The sequence below is a fragment of the Sipha flava genome, unplaced genomic scaffold (assembly GCF_003268045.1).
Source record: "Sipha flava isolate LNK unplaced genomic scaffold, YSA_version1 252_pilon_pilon, whole genome shotgun sequence".
Taxonomy (NCBI): Eukaryota; Metazoa; Arthropoda; class Insecta; order Hemiptera; family Aphididae; genus Sipha; species Sipha flava.
In genome coordinates this window covers 59,819-85,550 of record NW_020272904.1, presented here as the reverse complement: position 1 = coordinate 85,550, position 25,732 = coordinate 59,819, and the positions used below count along the sequence as shown (strand labels likewise).

The 25,732-nt window shown below is 28.5% G+C and overlaps 1 protein-coding gene across 1 annotated transcript; it reads left to right on the top strand.

Annotated features, from left to right (window-relative positions):
• Positions 1-565: 565 nt before the first annotated feature.
• LOC112684548 (GAS2-like protein pickled eggs) lies at positions 566-24,444 on the top strand. Its single transcript, XM_025556123.1, has 9 exons — positions 566-925; positions 5,320-5,490; positions 13,370-13,648; positions 13,707-13,931; positions 16,876-16,983; positions 17,072-17,165; positions 17,544-17,634; positions 18,234-19,180; positions 23,391-24,444. Exons 2-9 carry the CDS (start codon positions 5,320-5,322, stop codon positions 23,861-23,863), a joined length of 2,388 nt encoding a protein of 795 aa, XP_025411908.1. The 5' UTR covers positions 566-925; the 3' UTR covers positions 23,864-24,444.
• Positions 24,445-25,732: the final 1,288 nt, after the last annotated feature.

Here is a 25,732-nt window from a genome sequence, read left to right as displayed (position 1 = left end):
AAATCAACTCGTGTCTCAACAGTTTTCATCGACTCGTCCATCCTTTGCATTTACATATTGCTGTCCTGTGTCCGCGGTCAGCCACATTACCTATTTTTCATTTCTATTGTCGTGTTTGCACAGGGTCCGCAAATAGGCGTAACTAGGGGAGGCGTAATAGAGTTTTTAGCACCCCTGAGTTCAAATGTAGCACTCATGTTTTTTTTCAGATCTATGAAATCTATAGTAATTACAGTTAAATACCATTTAATTTTATGTTTAGCAATTTTAGTACTCTCAATATTTGGGCTCCAGTCGCGCCCCAGGGTCCGCACATGTACGTTACCATTAGCGGCATTAACGATTACGGCGTGCCTTGGACTGTACGGTATACTGTATAGTATTAGTAGTAGTAGTAATAGTTGTAGTAGTGTTAATAGTGGTAATAGTAATAATAATAATAATGCGACGCGCGCCGACGGATGTTGTGTGTGTACCTACTGACTACGGGCGCGTCTTACGGCCCAGAGATTGAGGTAGGGTTGACGCCGCCGCCGTCCGACCGTGAGTTTTTGGACGGAAGGCGTGCAAAGATATACAACGTGCCGAGCACTCAGACCCGACGCACGGCAGTCACAATCGCGACACCGACCGTGTATCGCGTAGTTCGCTGTCCGCCGTTCTCTTCGAATATTATTTATTTATTTATTTTTTCCGTTTCCTTTCCCGACATAATAGTTGTGTTTTGCATTCCATTTTGCACCGTATACAATACACTACAGGTCGACACCGTTTTAATGCGTTTTATAGCCATTAAAATGGCTTATTTAACGTCTCGTAATATCGATATGTTTTACCGTTACCGTCGTGTTTGAGTTTTTGAATTTTCCCGGAACGCTTACCAACCATCCGACCGCAACGTTTCAATCGTCCAACAAATATCGAGGTTCGTATACTATTTTGGTAATTTTTGACAGTTTCGTATAAAAATTTTCACCCGCTAATATATTTTTTTTGATACATCCATATGATTAAAACCAGTGTCAATTTTGTTTCGCCTTCGCTATAACCTTTTACGTGAATTTATAATCGAACAAATAAAATACTTAGAGGATACACGGTATACTTAATGGGTTTTTATGTTCAATATTGATTTAATTGCAGTGGATAATGTAGCTCTGGGCGTCGAAATTTATCATAAAAAATTACAGTACCGTATACAATGTAAATCGTTTACAAAATATACATATTACATTACACGTTAAAGTGTAAGACGTATAGGGAGAAAGGAATAGGTACTGTTCTGTAGACTGGTTTGTCGGTGTCTTTTAAAATATTATTGTTGGCCCTCGAACACGTAAGGTTATTCCTTACTCACCCCAATAATTAGTCTGCATCGCCTCGTTTAATCGCATAGCGGCAGGCACCGACAACCGTGGGTCAGCACAATTGTGATTCACAACAGTCGTGTTGATCAATATACGTTACACTTTGTAAAGAACATTGTGTGCGTGTTACGATGCTTGTGCATGACGGTCAAAGGCTAAAGTAGAAATCGCAAACATTTGTACGTGATTTCTAGCAATTTTATATTTTGGTTTCGTGTTACCGTGGCGTTAGGGTATTTGTCGAAAGGTTATGTGCAGCACTCTCGCGCTCCCTTTGCCGGCTGTAGCCCAATCGATTGCGCAAAATACAATGCGCAAAAATTTCCCGAGGTGTGTCGCTTTTGGTCGACAGACCGCAAGAACATCAATAAAACGCGCTGCTCTCTAATAACGCCGGCTTGTGAGTGATTAATTAAACACGTGCGCAGACTTATTGTATCATACATTTAAAGATGTTTAATTTAAAGACAACGCAATAAGAGAAAAACATGCGAAAACATGTATAGGAGTTATATATGCCGTTGTTTAGCGATTATTTTTGACATTTTTCATAACGTTGAGATTAATTTTTTGTTTTATTTAGATATTATCGATTTTTAGGATTAGGATCAAAACTGTTATTAGGGCGATTAAACTAGTAATTAAAAAAAAATTTAATTTTCCACAGTAATTGTATTGTTCTGTAGTTATCGATTACATAAATTATAAGCTGAATAAATGAAAAATTATCATACAAATTGTTTAATGACTCCATGTTTTATGAACATTGTACTGATGATTAAACATTGATTATATTTAATGTAAATTAAAATACTGGTATTTAACTAAAAACTGATTGTATGTAGTTTATATTTAATTATTTAAAATTATATCGGTTAATATAAATTTGTACAGTTTTATTCACAGAAGGAAGTACTGTATAATCCAATACGATTTTTAAACTGAAGTATAATTTATAATTTATTGTTTCTACGCATTTAAAATATGGTAAAATGTGAAGATAATAAATTTATAACTACATTCTTTTTAATTGTTATGGAATTATACAAATATTTAAAGTTAAAATTAATTAAATTTAATATATCGATTATAAGAGACTTACAAATTTTAGATTTGATAGATATTATAGTTAAATTTATAATATGCATCTAAATAGTAGGTGCGTATTAAAGTTCAAAGTTATATTTTGATATTCTTTCTTAAATATCAATATGAAGTTGAAAGAGCTGTCAAACGTTTGGATTTAAACTATTTTTATCATTTATTTGAACGTATATTTAAATAATTACTCTTTAAACTATTACTTAACTCTCATAGTTAACATATAACATATTAATAGAACTCGGATGTTAGTTTGTATAGATATATATCTACATAAACTTTTTCTCCACATGTGAATGTCATTATATGAAACATTATATAGTACAAACAAAAATGTATTCTTAAAAAATAAATTAATATCGTTAAGTTTGTTCACATAATTTTTATAGATGCTTTCATAAAAAAATACTTATTAAGCACATATATTTTATTCTGTATGTTTAAAAAATTTAAATTTATGACAATTTAATAAAATCAATTTTATATGCAAATACGAAAGGTTAGTGATAAAATACTAGAAAAACATTTTGCTGATACGTAAAAAATATTTTTTTATTTCATTTGCTTAATATATTAAATAATACTATTATTCTCATCAGTGTATTAAAAAAAAACCACCTAATTTGGAAGTTGGTCCGTTATAAAAAATGTAGGCGACTATAATGCGCACGTGCGTGTTCCTGTTTTTACCATCTCCACCAACAATTCTGTTACTAATTCATTCATATTTCAGATTCGACTGAATTGTTTAATTTATATTGAATAAACGTGAAAAATTATATTAATTATAGAAAATCAATTTAAGCATGATAATATATTTTAAATTTATGTTAGTCATTGTTATTAAATAATAAGAGTTTTTTTTTTTAATTTGCCTTTGTTCGCACATTACAGCAAAAATAATAAGAGTTAGTGTTTAATTTTATAAATTTATAAAATCATCTTAAAGGAAATAATAAAAAAATTCTAAGTCTTTAATTTTATATTTATTTTATTACAATTAAATTTTTATAATTTTAATCTAATAGATTGCGCTATTATATCTTAAATTATTAATTTAAGTATTAAATAAATATTAATGTTTAATTAAGATATACTATATAATATTAAGTGGCAAAACTGGTTTTTGTTATTAATATTCATTATTTAGACTTATCAATATAATTTCTTAATACCAATTTTCGATTGAAATCGTTTTTCATATGATTGACCATTGCTTAAAAAATATTATTAAGAAATATAATTAACCAACTCAGGATAATGCGTGAATAATTCTTACCGTTTTTTTTTAAAAAAAAAATTGTATAAAATTAAATATTTTTGAAGATTTTAAGTATTTAAAATGTACTTTATTATGATGATTTACAATAAAAATTTCCTTGTTTGAAAATTATATTTTAAGTTCTATGATTTTTTTTTTTTTTTTGTTACTTCTGTTTAATATAGTTATAATAATTACAAAAAAAAAAAAAAAAAAACGAAAAAACTGTGATCAATTACAAAAATCACAACAATGGTATCCGGGTACATGAACTCAGCATAGCGAATTATCCATGATAATCAAAATTTATAGCACATGGTTTCATTGATTTTAATGAATAACTTTGTGAGTAGTGTAAAATAAGTATGTAGAAGAAACTTATATTTTATGTGTCATACTATAAGTTGTTGGTAAACATAAAATATTTGTATTTTTTTATTACTTATTATAGTTATTTTTTTTGAGATTTTTCTTTTTTCAATACAAAATTAATACAATATTTTACAAATGGTTTTTATTCTACTTTTTTATATGAATAATTTTTAATTTTTTTTTATAAATTCTATTTTGATAATCTTATGAGGAAATTTTCGAGTTAAGTTTTTAAATATTCAGTTTATAATTTTATTATTATTAAAAACATCTTGTTTTATTTATTTTTTCGATTGTTATAAATAAAACTATATACAAATGGCTATGTCATATCATAATAATTAGTTATAAATCATACATGTTTATAGATAAAACTGTAGGTATCACTTTTTTGTCTACTTTTTTTTAAGTGGAAAAGATCGAATTTTAGTTTATAATTAATTTTTTTATAAAAATATTATATTATTAATGTACTCAAGTTCTACAAATAATATAAACTTATAATATTATTAAAAGTTTTACATCTAATATACATTTTTAATAACAATAAGTATGAAATGAATCGGTAGTTATTGAGAATTAAAAAATAATTGTTGAACATTAATAATTCAATTAACGTTTCAACATTTAAATTTTATTATATTCAAATATGTACGAAAATTGATCAATACCTCGACCGTTTTTTAAGTAATTTAATATGATTAATTTTAATTTTGAATTGCTACTTATTTTATTTTTCTAATTATTTATTAAACAAAAGTAATATATAACAAATACAGGAACTTTGTGTTCAATCTTCAACTTGTATGTTTTCTTAAAGAATAATTGTGTTAAATAAGTTTTTATTTATTGCTATTATTTTTGTACTATTATATTTTTTATTTTACAAAAAAAGTTAAATATTGTGATACGAATTATTTATTTTCTTATTAATAATAGAATATAAAAGAAATTATTTTCAACCATAATGAATGTTTTCAAATATTGTAAAATGTACGAGTATAAGTTTTTTTTGTATATTTTTATAGTTATTATAATTTCTATAACCCTACGTTACCTAATAAAATTCAATCAATTCAGTCTCATTTATGAGTTTATTAATTTTTAGGCTTATAGTTTAAATAGTATACTTTTAACTTATGCCTTTTAATCAATTATATTTTTGAATTTCAAACATTTAAAACTTCTTGATTAATAATGTACAGTATTTTATTTCAGATGGCATTATTAGTAGAATCACGGTCGTTTCGGCCATTCAAGTCCAGTGAAGAATATCTTTACGCTATGAAAGAGGATTTGGCTGAATGGCTGAATGGTTTATATCCTGAGCTCTACATAAATGTAAACAATTTCATGGATAGACTTGATACCGGTGTTGCACTGTGCAAGGTAAATGAATATTTTGTCATTATTATTAAACATTATGATTTATAACACAAAAAAATATTTGATGTAAACATTTTTGTGATAAGAATATTACTAAACTTTATTTGAAACCAATAATTTATGAATTTTAATAAATATTGTAGTGTTAAAATTATATTTTCAAATGTCCATAAGAACGTAAGTAGGTGATTGACAAATTTCAATGTTTTATTAGTATGGACTTGGCATAGACTTTACAAAGATAGAATTTAAGATTTAATTTCTTTAGAAGATTCCATTTAAAAAGGTCATTCGTTTTCCAAAAGTATTTTTAAACTTCTCAGCATTCTTTTATTTAAGTTTATTGCTAGATTAAGAACGAATTACTAAATTTAACTGTAAATATATACATGGTGCGACAATTACACTTTGTAATATATTTATACATCGCTATTAATTTGGTTCAATATTCAAGTGAAATAAAAATATTTGAATGCATTATTTTATTATATTTTATAGTTTTAAATATATAATCGACTCTTAATTTACATGTTTGATTACATTGCATCGTAAAACCAATTTAAGACGATAGATTTAATTTAAAAATATATTACTTTATGGAACACTGACAATTATATTTTTTTATTTATTAATGAAATATGTCATTCTATTTAATATTTTCTTTTTATGTTGTATTTTTATTTACTTATATTATATTATATTATATTTAAAAATATTTTAAATATAATATAATTAATAAATATTATTTATAATATATAAATGATATATTTAAAATTACTAATACTTATATTCGAATAACTATTAACTATTAAATTACTTAAATTTATCTTGTTATGCTATACATTTATATACAATTATAGTAGATAAGATATTGAATACTGATAAAACAATTTTCTGAAAAATTTAATAACCTATGTAATGTAAAATGTGCCAGAACTTCCTATTACAATATATAAATTACATTGAATTTTGTTTTAAAATGTTAATATGACATTCATTTGACAAAATGTTAATATTATTACACCATATTATTTATTTTGTAATTACTGTCTGATTTTAATTGTCGAATGTTTATTATTTTATTTTATATTATTTTATACATGCATATATTATTTATATTAAAAATTATTTTCTATGGATTGTTCAAAATAGTTTTTATTGTATATATAATAATTGAGTATAAACTGAATCATGCTTAATATATTTCCATTGTCGGTAATATTCTCAATATTTTTTGGAGGTATTCTTTTAAAGTAATTTCCCTTTGTTATGTTCAATATTATTATTATTTTTTTTAGTATAAAAAAAAAGTAGAGTTACAATTTATAATACGCGTGTAAGGCAATAAGCAAACATTCGTGTATTCAATGTTCATTTTATAAATATATTTGAGAAAACGTTTGAAATAAATAACATAAATTATTTGTTTTGTTGAAAAACAATTATTATTTAGGTTATTTTTGATATATTATCAATTTTAATAACGTACCTATTTGTTTTAATAATTGTAAGTATATCATCAAACATAATTAATATGGCAATCATCAAATTAAATTATTTATATAATTAATATGCTTTAACTTAAAATTAAATTAGTTGAAATAAATTAAAGATATTTCCATAACTGTATGTTTCTCTCAATTAAAACTAAGTTTAAGAGTTAAGACACCATATAACACCAAAAAATAATTTTATTTTTTAAATTTATTTAATGATCATCATACTTGAAATAACAAAATAAATTATGACTTGATCAATTTTATGTGACACTCTATTTCTTATTAGTTGGACTTTTTTTGACAATAAATATATTAAAATAAAATTATTAAATATAAATAAATATTATACTTATTGTTTTGTGGTTTTATAAGGACTTTAGAAAAATATATTAATAACAATTAACTATTTAGGTTATCATTTGTTGAATAATTGATTTAATTATAATTATATTATGTGTCATAACAATTGCTATGTATCAGCTTTTATCATTATTAGTCTCGTAGTAATTATTTTTCAGTGGTCGCAGACAGGGGACCGTAGGAAACAGTTACTTATTGACTGGAATTTACTCATTATATCAACTAATAGTATAATAAGTAAATCTATTAAAAAAATAATGTATTACTGTGTATTTTATTTTATTTACATAGCTATTCGCTTATTCGAGTACACATATGGAATATTTATTTAAACTAATAACGTTGTGCAATTATATAGTTAGAAGCTTATATTTGCTTGGTCTTTTTTCTGTAAATTGTATCGATAATATTTACTATAGTTTCTATTTCGCATACCTCTGTACAGTATTGTATCGTATCGTATATGATTGTTGCACGATTTTCTCTTTCCTGTAGGAAATCACGTACAACGTGCTTCATCCATTTATTGATGGTCTCTTTATATATTTAAATCTCCATAATGGTCGCTATTCCAATGACAAAAAAACAAATTTTAAAATTATCGATGTAATATTTTAAATCGTTAAAGTATGATTTAAATTTATCAAATGTTTTCCCCATTAAACGACTTTTTCCATAAAAAAAAAAAAAAGAAATGGGTAATTTGCTCTTATTATAATACTTATTATAACTTATATACTTATATACTTATATACTTATTATTTATTATAGCTTTTAAAATGTTTAGATCTGATTTTGTTTGTTAGGATAAAATATTTTCTTGAAACATAGATACTATACTTTTTGAACTATTTTTATTATTATCTATTATCAAATCATGACTTATTGATATATTATTATATATACTTATTACAATATATATTAATAATGTGTACTAAATTTGGTTATATCTCTGAAGTAGTTGGTCTAATGTCCATTAATTCATTCAATTTATATGACCGTATTACGTATGAACGAATTTTCATTAATATTCCACAAGTCAAATTTATCAGCATTCTATGTCTTTATATTATAATCCATATTTCATTATTGGGTACCCGCAATAAATGTTATCGGCTGATGGTATATTTGATTACTTTATTATTGTTATTGTAATGTTTTTTCAAAATATTTCGATTGGAAATATATAATATAACAATTTATGGGCATTCGTCTATAGTAGAGATGGCAAATCCATGACACGCGAAAAGTTTTACTATTATATATTATATAATAAATAATATTATAGGACCTATAATATAATATAAATAATTAACAAAGCAATATTATTATAATTATTATTATTATTATTATTATGTATCTAAACTAATCTTTTTATACTAAAACATTAATTATACAATCAAATTATACGTAATATAACAAAATATAATATTTTTAATATTTTTTTCATGGCACGCTTTGTGAAAAAAAAAAAGTAATTTTGGGCACGCAGTGTTCAAAAGGTTTGTCATCCCTGATCTATAGTGTGCAAGAGCCTCAAATATTTAGGTTTGCATAATTTATAAAGTAATTTTTTACTAAGTAAGACAAGTCTTCTGTTTTTGTTTGTGAAATACTTATACTTTTTAAAACATTATATTATATTTATTAATTTACAGTATCAACCATTTACTAATTTTCATTTTATTTTATTGATTATTATAATTTTGCTGTCAAAACTAAAATTTTTCTCTTTTTTTTTAATTTTTAGTTTTTAAAAACTAAATGACCTGTAGTTCTATTAAAAAGATTGATTATTATTATTTATATTGTGAGTAATAATTATACAAAATTACTTTAGGTTCTGTGTACTTAATTATAATTTATATTTTAATTAAGTACATAAAATACAGTTCCATTACATTTCTTATTTTGTAAGTATTATTTTTATTTTAAAAATAAAAATATATTTTTTTAAAAATTAATTTATAATTTTTTAGAAGCATGTGTACATTAATATTTGCGTTTAGAATATTTTTTTAGTTCCCATGATCATTATATCATTTTTTCTTACGGAGCATGACCAAACTCCGGAAGTGTTATAATAATCAAGTGTCGGCTTTAGTATTACTTTAAACATATTCTAATTTATCATTTATCAATACATTTATTTTTAAATCAATGACTTCAAAATGTAGAAAAAAATAAATAAAAATCATAAAAATGATAAATAAATTAAAGTATATTTATAACAAAACCTAACCATCTATCAATAAAATAATTTTGATAACAATACATTCTATTATTTATTAATAAAACAATAACTATTGTGACGTCACTTAAATTTTGTCCATTTAAATTCTACCAATATCCAAATATATGTTTGTATTAATAAATATTTGTTCGGTTACAGTGTTCATTATGTAACAGTAAATGATTGATAAAATCATCTGCTGGGTTTTTCATGAGTATTAGAAATGTTTTCGGACATAGCAAATCGGGTCAAAATGAATAGTCAGTAGGTCAATCTAAAATATATTTAATGATGATTTTCAAATTGTATTCAAGTGAAGTAAGGTCGAAAAGAAATTTTTTCAATAATCCATAATGCTTGAGGTCAAAAGCCTTAGAAAGTACTTATTTAACAAATTCAATACATTAAAATGAATGAAAATAGTACCTATATAATAGTAAGTAATTATATGGGCGAAAAAAAAATAAGTTTTTCTACATTTTATTTTTAATTTTTATTTAAAAATGAAAACATTAATATCATGTTTATCAATAATTTAAAATTGTATACATTTACTCGTATAATAATAGTAAACTATTATAAAATATTAAACGAGATTTAATATTTTTAATTTATTAATAAAAGTATAATTTAAAAAAACTATTTTAATTCTTATATTAGCTAAATAATCATAATTAAAATAGTCTTTGTAAATATTTATTGAGTTTGTCCATTACATTTTAAATACTACCGTTAAATTAAATATGAAATTCATTTTTAAATACGATTATTATCTGTTTTTATTTATAATATAATTATTGAATGAAATAGAACTTGTTAAATAACCTAGTTTAGTTCATCAGTTAACATTTTTTTTTTACATAGACTTTTGTTGAAATATGTGGCAACACTTGGAAGAATATTTGAAATAATTATTTTGAAAAATCGAGAAAATGTTGATACTGTTAAAAAATTGCTTCATAAAAAATAACTGTTTTATATACAATATATTTATATTTAAATATAAATATAATACTCAACATTATTTAATTTATTATAATTTAAAATTTAACAAACTAATTATAACACAAATATCTTTTTTAATTTACTTAGTTTGTTTTTACTTTAATACTTATTTATTGTTTTCAAATACAGTAAATAAGTATAATTTAAAAAGTATCTATAAAAATAACAATCAGATATAGGAAATAAATAATTTCGATTCGTTTTGGTCGTTGCGCGACGTATGCGGGAGGATAAATTACGTTGGTTATTTTCAGTCAATTGGAAAGTGTCTTACCTATATTTCTTTCGATTGACCAGAACAGACAAGAAACATTATGTATTTTGGGTGAAACTAAAACTATGTATTTATAGAAAAATAGAAAACGGTGATACTTTCAACGCAAGTTGGTTTCAGATTAAATTTTTGCTGAGTAAATGGCTACGGTTGATTACTGTTGCAATTCGATTTGCTCTACATTGTTTTTTTTTTATTACCATTTTGATATTGTATACACGTGGACATTTTTCATGACTGAATATAAATTATAGGATAAATAAGATAGTAGTAAAGATCTTTAGTTTTTGAAAATAAAAATTTTCGTCCGTTAGAAAATATCAGAGGTGTTGATAAATTCATTAATATTTTAATATTAATTTATAAACCATAAATATGAAAAATGCAAAATATAATTTGAATCCATTAGAAAATAAACTACAATCAAAGTATTCATTTGTATTTTAGTAAATAAATATTTTTTATTTTGGCGAAATTCATCTGGAATGACCGAAGCATCCGAGTTGGGTCCCGAATACTAAGGGCTAATCGCAGGTAGTGTACTAGTTGGGTCCCGAATTTTTATAGGTACTATACTAGTTGGGTCCTGAATTATTTTAGGTATTATACTATTTCCTGAATACTTTTTGGTAAGTACTACATTATACTAACATTTTCCTTCCCATTTTAACAGACATAGTAATTTTAAATTCGGAACACAATTCGGATGCAGCCGGAATGACAATAACTAGTATATTACTTATAATTGGTTCAACACTATTAAATACAACGGATAAAAATATGCTATTGTTAGTATTAATTAAGATTGGAAAAATTGAAATATTCTCTTTACATAAAAAATTGTGTATAGCAATCTTTTTTTTAAATATATATATATATATATGGTTTATTCTTTGAACATTTTGAAAAAATTAAGATATAAAGAAAAAATATTTTATTGATTAATATTATAGTGACTTTTCAATTTTTGAATATAGGATTCGATTTTTAATATAGAATAATGATAACGATAGAGTTCTCAGTTACAATGAAAATCTTAAACTATGTTTTTTCTTTTACTAATAGGTAATTCATATAATATAGTTAAAAGTTCCCGAGTACTTAACGTTTATGTATGGATTAGGGTGCAAATGGGAATGGAAACCTTTTTAAATTTAGCCTTGCATTTACAATAATGGATTGACCTTTTTAAATCTCACGTATAGGAATTATAATTTTTGCATAATGTTAAATAAAATAAATAATATTAAACTTCCATAATTTAAAATATAAAATAATATTATTGTTTATTATACTCTACAATTAACCTCAAAAAAATATTGACGAATATAAGATTTTTTTGTTTAAATACATTTTAATTTACAAAGGCAATTTCATTAAAATGTTTTTATTTATTAGAGTGACACTGATTGTAAGTAATTGTTAATAATTGAATTTCAAAATTAAAATATTTGATTTACTTAGTTGACAACTGTTTCTGCACCAGAACAATTTAAAAATGAATTATATTATTGATTAAATTTTATCATGGAGTTTATTTATTGTATTTATAGTTACGATAAGAAGTACAGATACAAATTATTACTGTATAATAATACAATCATGTTATTTAACACTAGGTGTCAAGTGTAGTTAACGTCAATTGGGCGTTTTGCACAATTTATTGTATTTTACTGCATTAATGGTAATATCAATAGAGTGAATGCTAACTAACGATCGATTTTAAAAAAATTATCACTGCTTAAATAATCAACCTTGACATGCAAAAAACTAGAACATAGATAGGTTCATCTAAAGTTTTAATATTTTATTTTACAAAAAAACATGTAGGTATTTGCTTTGTGTATAATATGTTGTTTATCTGATTGATGGAAAATAATTATAGATTTACGTATCTAACTTATAATTATTTATTTTTAAAGATAAACTGATATATTTCTTTATTTTTATTCTGATATTGATATATCAAACATAAATTTTCAAATAAAGAAAAAGGACGGAACTCCTAGGTTAGGTGAGATATAGGGATGAGTAAATGGTATTGTTGTATTGGTCTTTAAAATTTGAAATCAATGTACCATTGTTTTCGAAAAAACGATTTTAAATTAAATAGGTTAAATAGAATAGTTTATAATTCTAAAGATGGTTAATATAATAGAAATACCAAATTTCTTAATTTGGTTGGTTCAACTTTTAATGTTCTAACTTTTGGAATAAAAAAAAAATCTAAATTTTAGGATAATCAAAAATCTCACGTGCCTATAAACAGCACAAAATGTATTAAAATAATTTGAACTTATGCAATCCTTTACTAAAAAACTTATATAATAAATTGAATTTATTTTAAATGTCTGACTTCATCAAAATTTAAATTTATAAATAAAATTATTTAAACTTAATAAATTTGTACAAAAATAAAAATTAAAAAAGTATATTTAATTATCGTTTAAATCTAAAAAAAAAAAGCCTCTAAGGAATAACCATTGAATAATATTAAGTTTAATTTTCCAGCACTCAAATTGTGTAAGGAACTATGCAGAGGAACATGTCAATCGAAGACAAGCAGCCGGTAAATCTAATATTAGCGGCATTGCAAGCACAGTTCTTCAGTTACCACCTGTACGATATTTACCCGGCGCTAAAGGAGGGACATTTTTTGCTAGAGACAATGTTTCAAATTTTATTAATTGGTGTAGAAATGGGCTTGGTGTTTTCGAATGTCTATTGTTTGAGACTGATGATCTTATTATGCGCAAGAATGAAAAACATGTGATATTATGTTTGTTAGAGGTATTTATTGTGAAAAATAAAAATAATATTTCTTTTCAAATTCAATTGGATTTTATAGGTTGCTAGACGTGGTGCTAGGATTGGTGTACCAGCTCCAATGTTAGTACAAATGGAAAGACAAATCGATCGAGAAATTGCTGCCGACAGAAAATATGGGCAATTTTCACAAGGAACTGATTTTAATGACGGCGATGACACTGATTTCAGTGATGGGGAAGACCTAACTGAATATGCCCCGTTACCTCAAATCGTCACTAACGATTTAAAAAGTTTAGATGAAATGGTAAGTGTGAATACCGGTATACTATTTTTAATATTGGATTAATTTATTCTTTATTCATTAGTCCTGAAAGCTTGATTAGCTACGTGAGTAAAATAATTTTTCAAGAAATCGATGATATTTACAGTTTTAATTTAATCTACCACAAAATATTATTACATTGCATTGAACTTAAGAGTATTTAAACTTTAAAATAATAATATTCTAATTTAGTTAATTGAATAATATTCCTTTTGTAAATAGTTCACAAATATTTTATTTATTGAATATTATGTGTAATTTAAATTCTTTTTAGGTATAATATCATTAAAAATCTTAAATACATCTTTAGTTGTAAACTATAGTACATGCAATAATTATAAAATAATCAAAGATTGATTTTTAAAATAAATTTTTCACAATATATTCACACTTAAAATATAAAAATCAGTAACACCTAAATACATTTTATTTCAGTTATAAGTTTTGATTACGATATTATTTTATTTTTGCTCGACGATTATACGTATAAAATCATATTTTAAACCACAATTCTACAGAAATAATTTTCATATTGTATTACTTAGGAATAAGTGTATAGTCTGTTAAAAGAAAAGTGCCGTAATAATAAAACCACAAAAACGAAGTGAAATGTTTATAGAACTATTATTATAAATAAACTACAAAATAGACAAGTAGACATTATAAGATATTTGAAAGTGTAATCATCTTAAGTATTAAGATATTAGTATAATGAAGTAACGGAAATATATTGTGAATTATAGTGTTTGATATTTTTTACTGACAAAATTACATTCATTATGCTCAATTTAACGTTTTAATAATATTGAAATAAAATTATATATGTTAAAATATACCTATTATAAAAATTGTTGAATTATTACGGAGTGAGAAATGTTTTTATTCAAAAAATATTTAGAAATTCCTATTTTTAAAAAGCTCAAGTTGATACATTTTTAGTATAATTAACATTCATCCACGTAAAAAGTAGTTTTAAATATATTTCTAACTTTGATAAAAATTTAAAATATACTACTTATACATATGGTTTGAGTACAAATAAATTTATAAATTGTTCTTGTGTCGTTATTGTCGTATTAATAATTTTTTCTCAAAAATAAAACCTATATTTATTAGTATTTTTTTATTTTTTATGGTATTTTAATTATAAGAGTCATGTCTAGTGCATAGACATTCTTATTTTGGAAATTTATTTTAAGGAGTATCTCGTTGCTTTTTTTATGTATGTTACGTTCAGATAAATACATTAAATTAGCTTAGAAATTAGGTTATTTTATGTTCAATATCAAGACAAGTATATTAAAATAAAATATTAAAATTGTATCAGCTTTAGTTTGTTTTGTTTACCAATATCATGGTTTTTGGATAAAAAATTATATTTTTCTGTCTGTGTGAATGTTTTGTATAACCTTGATTATTATTGAACAAAAAGAAACGTCGTGACATTGCGAATTAGTCAAAACAAAGTGTTAAGAAGTTGCCGACCTTAGGCACCGATGTGGCATACCTGAGGCACTACACGAGTGCAGCTGAATTGTGATTGATACACCACATATATCGGGCCAACGTAATTAAAATTTAGTTCAATGACGTGAGGATAAATTCAGTGCAATGCACAGTTATAACTCTAATTAAAAAATCATAAATTGGCGGCATCACCAAAGAAAGTTCAATGACAGATATCGGTATATTAAGCACGTTAAAAACATGAATCTATATAATATATGATAATACTATGTTTTATAAATTGTTTAAGAATATAATACATGTATGTATAACTGAAAAATCAATTAAATTATGAAATATTAATACAGTAAAACCATTTATTTTTAGCAAACACATTGTGGGTAGATATTTATACTATTTATTGTATAATATAATTCATGCACAGTTAATTTTAGTTATTCTTGTTTAAGATATATATCCTGATCAATATATTTATAAATGGTATTTTAGTGTGTTCTTATCATTTGATGACTGATAACAAAAGAGCAAATTATAATTCGAGTAAAGTAACAACGTTATCTCAAAAATTCTACTTATCAATAAATATACAAAATAAGCTAATAGATAATAAATATCTACCTATAATGTATCAATATAAAAAAATATATTCATGCATAAATGCATAAATTCAATGTTAGTACATAAATATAATTACATAAGTAATATAAACATAAGTACATAAATTCATTATGAAGCACAAAGGTTAGCACAAAACCTAACAATTAATATTCCCCTTAATATCTACTCCATACTCAACACAAAATCCACTACCGCCATTAAATCAGTAATTTGCTTTATATTGGATGCTGGCTTTGTTATATAATATTAAATTATAATGCATTATGTAGTATTATGTCTAATTTGTAAATGTTGAGATATCATAGTTAAATACTAATAGCTAATAAAAAAAAAAAAAATTAATTCTTAATATTAATACAGAATATTCTCACAATTGTGGTTTTGATTAAACAGTATTCTATTATGTTAAACAAGATTAAAATGTAAATAGTATTGTGAACAATTTAATATAGGTACAAATAGTACGGAAGATAAAAAAATATTAATTCTTATTAAACTCGATAAAAATGTATGCGTTCATATAAAATCATATTTTGTTATTCTAAATTAGTTATAGAGTTGGGTTTGTACACTATGTTTTTTCTGATTATTTCGGATACTGATATTAAATTTAACTATGTGGATTCAATTTGTGTACTTTCTAATACGAATGATTTACCATACACTAGATTTCTGGGAAATATACGCGTATTACATGATATGCTCAAGTGCCAAATACAAATTACTATCATATGTTCAGCGTGGTTACCGTGCCCACAAAATCTCACTGCAGTCCTATTATTTTGATGTTGCGATTTTATTTTATACATATGTATGTATAGCTAAACTTTTTTTTCTTTAGGTAAGAGATCTTGTGGAAAGGTGCAAATGTCCAACTCAATTCCCAATGATCAGAGTGTCTGAAGGAAAATATCGTATCGGTGATACCAAAGTTTTGATATTTGTCAGGGTAAGCTAGTAAAATTTTTCAAATTATATTTATTGGATGATAAATAACATTATTTAATTCAACGTGCATTCATGTATAACTTTTACAGATACTGAGGAGTCACGTTATGGTTAGAGTAGGTGGAGGCTGGGACACACTGTCTCATTATTTAGACAAACACGATCCATGCCGATGTAAAACTGGTAAGCTACTTTGTGCCTAAAACAAAAAAAAAAAATTGATTTAATGGAAAAGAAAAAACATATATTGTCTGCTAAACTACATACTCACACATATATAGTAGTAAGCCATACATTATTATATCTTGCCCGTATTCATGTGCCTACGTATTAGTGTAATAGGTTATAGGTGGCAGGGAAAAATAATGTTTCTTACAAGGTTAACAGTAATATAAAGTATTAGTGTAGACCATTTGTTGAAAATGATTTTTGCGTAAAATGTCCATTGGACACTTGTGCTATTGTAGTGTAGTACTTATGCTCGTTTGGTCATGCGTTTGTAGTTTTATTGTTTTTAGCTTCTATTTTTATTTTTATTTTTTATTCGTTTTACTAAAATAGCTCATCGAGCGCCGGTGTCTGCGAAACTGACAGGTGTCAGAAGCGGCGGGCCCATGTTGGAAATATCGCACGCCCAAGTACACTATGAAAGGTCAGTACTTCGTTGTATATTATGTATGCTTGTACATTAAGTTAAGTACATAGTAAGATTTGCATGTAGTGTTTTATTCGTAATAAGTAATAGGCATGTACCATTCTGCGTTTGTAAAAATATATGAAAAGCAAGTATTCTAAAAACCATATTTTCATTATGAAAGTATTTAAAAATATTTTTGTTCATGAGACGAATAGTTATTATTTTCATATTTCCACTGAATAAACAGTTTAGTTAAAATAGTTAATTGAAAACAAATACAAAAATATGTGTACTAACAAAATGAAGGTATGATAACTAGCAAATTATAAAATATAAACTGTAGAACGATGTTCAGAAGTTATGGTTTTTTATTTTTTATTTTATTGAAACCGACAGCGCATTAAATCCGTTAGCGAATCACATCCCTATAACCAGAACGCTGACTAAGGGCCGTTGCCTTCTTCTAACAACTACCGAATAAAAACAATTGAATACATTATTATAACAATAATTTTCATTTATATCGGGCTCAATGTTGTTCAAAATTGTACACCCAGTTCGTCGAGACAACAACTTTTATTGTATTACGTGTATATTGTGTGCTCCGAATATAGATCGCCACCGAGAACGCGCCGTTCGTCTACGTCCAGTACGGGCAGCAGCGGTAACGGCGGATATTCTGGTGGCTTGAATCTGACGTCCGGCGGTCTGGCCACGGCCAAACGGGCCAGTCGCCGTCGGAGCCGGTCGCCGTCCCCGCGGTTGACGTCCACGGCCCACAAGCTGAACACACCCGTCGACTCGGGCCGCGGCCGGAGCAGGAGCCCGACGCCACGGGCCATGGACCGACTGAGCGTGCAGAGAGCGGCGAGCTCGCCGCGGTCCAGGTCGGTGACGCCCAGCGGCCGACGGAAGCAACGGTCCGTGTCACCGGCGCTGGTTGACAACTGCGACCGTCTGCCGGTACCCGACGGCTCCCAGCAACGGGACAACCGCAGCCGATCATTGTCGGCTGCGCGCCAGAGCAGCCGTGGCGTGGACGATACGCCAACGCCGAGGATATCGCTTAATTTCGCTTCGGAACCGGCTGCCGAGTACGGCGGCGACCGCCTGTCCAAAGAGTCTTCGGTGGACAAACAATGGGAGAAAACAGGTACAGCGGAGTCCGTGCACGGTGATGGAGATGGCGTCGACGGAGACGTGGCCGTAGACACGTCGTCTACGTGCCGCGTATCCGACAACTTTTTGGGCACCGAGCAGTATCACGTGCTCAATCCGATGCCCGTGACGGCCATCGAAAGGAGACATTCGACCGTCAAGGAAGAAGAATCGGAAGTGGACACCACTCCGTTCTGTCGCGTTTCGGACAGCCTGAGGGTCGCCGCTTACGACGGTCCACCGTCGGTCAGGAAGAAGTCGCATTCAAGGGACGTTAGGAAATCGGAAACGGTCGGTACGGACAGTGGGTCGGAAGTGTCGGACGAGGGTTACAGGAGCTTGGGAGTAGTCACTACGCCACCGTCAGTCAACTCCAACGCTAAAAGTGCGCAGAAATCCAATGGTAAGCAATTACGCTGTAAACGGGAAAACATTTTTGTTGTACTCACATAACAATAAAACTGTGTAATATAATTTCCATACGTCCCACTAGTTAAATGTATAATTTAAATCGTTTTATTTTCTAAATCAATTACGATCCGATTAAAAATATGCACAATTTATTTATCGATCATTGCAGTTCACACATACGTACGTTTAACGGCAATTATTCATTAATAAACACCGGTTGGAATATCATTAGCATACATTAAGTTTCTTACATTATTATCATTGACATTGACATTGTCATGATGTATGTCGCAGAAAATTATTTTTTAATATCTTCATATCCACGTCTCGTGTCGTTGACCTAAACATAAGATTTCTGAGAGATTTTTTTTTTTTAATTTTATTAATCAATAATATCAGTTCTTACAAAATATAGATTCTATAGCATGAAGAAATTACTCGAGTACTTAAATATTATCTTTGCGTAATAAAATCATGTAAAATTATTGTTGTTTTGTCGATTTTTCTTTTTATTGGGGTCAACGTGACTAGTTTTTCATCTTAACTATGTTCTTGAATTTATTTTAAATAAATAAACGTTAAATTTCCAAGTATTTTAAGACTTCAAAATAAAATTAGTTCTATTTTTAACGATCATGATGGTTAATTATTCACGTAACACATGTTATAATTACTTGTGACTAGGACCACCACAAAGAACTAATTATTATTTGTAATAATTAGTTTTGTAATATTATGCTACAGGTAACATCCTACGCGTAGCCAGCCACAAGTGTTTTGTCTCGATTGGTAATCTCGTTATAATACATTTTAAATTATACTGATACATAATTCTGATGGGTCATAGTCGAAATGTTTAATTAATAAGTATATTGATTTGATTTTAGTAGATAATTTTTGCATCAACAAAACGTAAAACATTGCTTTGCATTTTGGTAGACTACTCTTTTGTATCTTGTGCATGCTTTTCAAATTGCCAAATTATCTAATATTTGGATACCTCTTACGCGTGATTTTAATCGTATTTTTTTTTTTTTTTTATTGTGATTAACGTTTATGAATGTATGAATGTAATATTGTGTGAGAACTTGTAGTTGCTCGAAAATCAAAGGATCAAATCAGGTAGGATGGATTACATAAATGTGTGTTGACGAGTTATAGTTAATCATAACTAATAATAAACATCAGTTCTCTTACGAGTAACATTGGAGCTTAGGAACATCTAAATTATCGCAATTACCTATCTAAATAATGTTATTTCATCTTGCCGAGATTTCTTAACGTAATATAATTATCATTACTTACTGGTACATTTAACATTAAGTCGATGAAGAAATGTACCATGGTGACCACCATTCTCTCTTTAACATTAGTTGTACCGTCTTTATCACCGTTGACACTACATATATGTTATATACATGTATAATATATACGTGCATTTAAATAGTTTACGCAATCTGATTTTATTGCCAACTTGAATTTCAAAACTGCAAGGAGTCCATAAATATTCTTGTCTCGAACGCTGTCTCCAGATTTAGTTGACCAATCCCTAGAATATATAACTGTCATGCAAACGCCTTCCCACTATCGAGACTACTGTGTCGAAACCATACGTGGTTTAACATGTTTTCAGTTGGCCGGCCTATTCATCATCCCGAGTATCTATGCGTACATGCTCCAGCGGATAATTTAATCCATGCACATTTCAAATGTTATTCCGCCCACATTTTGATACCCCCCGCCAAAACCATGTATACGCTGCAATGATTTGGACTTAGATTTTTGTTTTTTAAATCGTCAAAGTTGCCCACACGTTTTATTTGATTGGGTTGAATAACTTCACTCCAATCACCAAGGGAAAAGTTGTACTAGGTATACAGGTATACAAGCGTGTATGTATTTTATTCTGAGATAGGGTTTGCATATTATGGTGGTATTATAATATATTACCAATACCAGAAGATTTATAGACGACAAATTCGATTAAAGTTCTTATTATGCGATTTTCAAACTATGTATAATATAATCTGTTTGACTGGCATACTGACCTCCCGAAATATTGTTTACGTAATAATGTTGTAGAGCGTAGTACCATCTGAAGCGATGTATTTACTAACCTATATGGTTTTCGAAAGTGAAAAGTAGTTTAATTGTACTTAAGAACCAACGCGATTGAATAATAAAATATAATCATCATCGTTCGATGTGTGATTTTTTTTTAGAAAATATAAAAAATTGTACTCACTGAATATTAACAATAGAGCAGAAGGGGAATTAATGAACTATGATATAAACGTGCATACAATGGTGGAATAACTCGTATAAATACGGGTTGTAAAAAAATTAGTAACAAAAATGATTGGAAATATTTGCATGTTCGAAAGCGGTGTCGTAAGATAATGGCACGAGCGTCTTCGTAATCGTCACTTTCATGTGTTATTAATCGTTTGAAATCGACCGTAATTAATATACCTACAAACACCACCGCCGACCATGCTCTGCTCTGCGGGAGGTACCTCTGTATCAGTTTTACTGCACGGGGAAGACGAAAAATCCCTCTCCCTGTAAAACGTACAGTAGTACAATTGTAGTTTAGTCCCCAGCCGAGCACTATCGTCGCACTGCGTTCATTTACCTATGCGTTTGTATGCATTAATAACAAAATTACCCGTCGCACATTATATGGTTATTATTATCATTATTGATGCTATAATCTTAAATATATTACATTGTTATATACGGATTACACTTTTGTTGCGATGGAGTTTATCCCCTTCGGTGTTAATGTTGTTTACACACCCAACTTCGACGAGGTGCATATTATATTATGTATATTATTCGAATGTAATATGCTTTTGATAGCGTTCACGTAACACGGTCGGTGACGCGTAGAACGACGCAATTTACAAAGAGGGCCAAAAAAATAAGTAGCCGTAGGTGATGGTTAGAAAAAAAGGGAAAAAAATTAAAAAATTATCGCGAGAAATAAAAAAAAATGTACACACACATACATAAACACGCATGCAATGTCCACGGACACGCCTATGGATATTAATATTGAACATGTTCCGTAATAATAATCGTTACGCTGTTTTCAAAACATAATATGCGAACGACGACGTCACATTATACCATTATTGTGCATACGCCGTAGGTACGCGCGCACGTCATATCCCGCGAGACGCGTTGAAATATTATTATTCCGTGCGCGCATCAATAAGTATTTATTAGTTGTAATATTTTTGTGTTGGAAAAAAATAAATTAACAATCATAGAGTCTACTGCAATAATACCATATATCCCGGCTGTTGCGTGTTGTTTAGGTCGTGAGCAAAACGACTATTCAGTCGACAGTCCCGCTTAGGTTTCACAAATCAATCTCAATTTCATGTGTGGGTGTCTATTTAAAATATTAGTTAGGTAAGGATGTTGAACACTACGGGGACGTATAGTAATGATTCCAAAATGATGGGTGCTCTCGCAAACGACGTGTAAAATCCATCACCAATAGTTAGTTTTCCGAAATGCCGTAACAATAATATTCGTCACCAATTATTATTCTCTATTGTTCTATGCGGTAATCGTGGGTGGTACAATCTTTTTGGCTGAACGAGTTGTTCATGTATGCAATGGATTTCGTTATTCGTTAGCGAAGAAAAGGTGTTAGAGGACTAGAGTTCTTTTATGTTCATGTGAGAAAACGCATTAGCGGACTTGACATGTGTGACATCAGGCAATATTCAATATTTAGCACTCTAATTATTTTCTACTAAAAAATTCCGTCTCTCCATTCTTTTCAAAAATGCTGTGCGTCAATAATATATTTAGGATTTTTTTTAGTGGGATGATAAGTTACGCTATCACATTATAAGAGATGATAAAACTTTGTTTAAAAAAATAAATTACGATGTCTGATAAAACTTTTGGAACCTAGGTATTTTATAATAACTATAAAGATATTTTCGTATCGTTTAATATTTCCTGAAATTGGAAGCTATCCCAGAGTAGCATATTTCCCAAGTCCATTCGACTGAGAGACGATGTCGAGAGGTCGCACGTATATATGTTTATTATAATACTCACTATCCCTATGTACTGCTGTTACGCAACAGTGAACTTTTGTTTTATATAGGTATAAACGCTGTGTCGCGTTTAGTTTACATATTTTACGTAATTTTTTTTCGTTTTTTTCGCTGTTGCAGGCACACCTCCGGTTACACGGGTCACGCGGCCTCCTCGAAGCCGATCGGCCGGCGGCAAGGATACGCCCAGCCCGCAACAGTCACCGTTCCGCCGGAATCGTTCCACCACGCAGTCGTCCAGACAACAGCAACAGCCTCCGCCGTTCACGATGGTCAGTCGATCGCAAACGCCCACGCCGCGGATGAGCCGTCGGTCGCCGTCCGTGGACGGCAGTGGCGGCGGTGCAAGCCAACCGTCGTGGTCGTCGCCTTCGTCACCGGCCACGGCGTTGGGCCGGAACAACACGTGGAATGCGACCGGTGGCCGGCACTCGACGTCCAAACAGAGACTGCAGGTGTCAGCCGACACGTTTTGCCAACAGGTGGCCGACATCATTAACCGGTACGCCGTGATGGCGCCCAGTCCGCGGAAGGACTCGAAACCCGACTCGCCGATCGTCACCAGGATACCGGCGCCCGTGCAAAGGTCCTGAACGCTGTTCCGATGCAACGGTCCCTCCAAATACTTTTCCGCACTCCATGCCTACGCGCCAGGACACGGATTGTTATTTATTAGATTTATTGACTATGCATCATCGTGTCATCGTCATCATCATCATCATTAAGTCGTCGTTGTCACGACGCGATAATTCGTGTGATTTACTTATTACGTTTACTGTTATTATTGTTATCATAATATAATGTTGTTGTAGCTGAACCACACAGGGTCTATTTATGTATATTACCGGAATAGCAATAATAATAATAGCTTGATTTATATGATATTATACACCGTCGCGTTCTTCACATAGGTAAGAACTGCACTAGCTGTGATAATATTAACGCCCGAGACGATTATTCTTTCGTTAATGTTATTGTTATTATTGTTTTTATCGTAAAGAGCGCGTTTTATGTTTTTCGAATGTTATATGTGTATAGACACCACTATACACACATACATATATATATGCTATGTACTTGTGTACAGAATGCATCACGAAAATGTATTTTCCCGTGAATAAATAATGCATTTAAAAATATCAGACGTTCGCGATGCACTCCCAAACAATATCTATGTATGTATGTGTGTTACGTAAATAATTGTTTTATTAATTTTCAACGGAAACGGACTCGAGGATTTCTCCACGAACGAATGGTGCTAAAATCCGACCTTAATTAGTGTTACGATTATTTGTAAACATTTTTTTTTTTAGATAAGCGTGTGTATAGTATAATATTATAGTAAAATATATAGCGTATTTTGTGTATTATGTATATATCGCTGACTGTGCTACGGCTTATTCGCCTTAAAATACGTTCTTATTATGGACAATATAATATTATGTATAGATGACGCGTAAATTATAACGATTTATATATTATTACGGATCGGAATGTCTAATGTTATGCAATATTTATTTACGTATATATATATATAGGATGCGTATTATAGTTGTGCGATTTGATCATCATCCTTTCTATCATCATTTAAACACGTATATTTTATTAAAAAATTATGTATTATTCTAAATTAGCCGATACTAACAAAATTGTTTAGATTTTTTTCTTTTGTTAAATTATGTATGAATGTTTTTCGATGTATAACTAAAAGTTCGAGATTAATAGGAAAATCTAAACAGTAATAAATACATTTTAATGTTTTCTCGAAATGTTATAAATTATGTTTTATTACCCACTCTTTCCTTACCAGGCGAGACACAACTACCATTTTTTTCCAACCGGCCAACGCTGTTGTAACCAGTTTTGTATAAGTACATAATGCCATCGATAAATATATGCAAGAAACGAATGAGCATGTTTTATTATTACTATTACTATAACTTTTTAGTGTATTACGAAATGACGTTAAAATTCATTTTCGCATGTGTATACGATCTACGAGATAACATAATATTGTAATGTGGAATATTAAATCCCTTTTATTTTTTTTTCAACACAAATGACGCGACGACGTAGCAAAATGTTAGTATGTATTTATAATATACCATCGCGTTGGTCTATCGCACCTCGGAAAGACCAATTCAGAAGATCAGTGATGAATATTAATTTACATTTTTCTATTTTCTTTTCACTTTTTGGCCCGAAGAAACAATTTAGGAATAGTTGTACAATTATTCTGTTTTCAATGAAACGAGATTTATGTACGTTAATTAACGATAACACTTTAAGTGAGTTATGTGGTTTTGACGCCGCCGGTGGGTGGTCGTCCACACGTGAATGAGCGCATTTACAAGGTTTTTTTTTTTCATTTCTTATTATATGTATATATGTGCGACGATTAATTTTTTCTCGTTATTCTTAACGCGGGTTTTAATTAAGTCCATTATTATTGTTTTTACTAT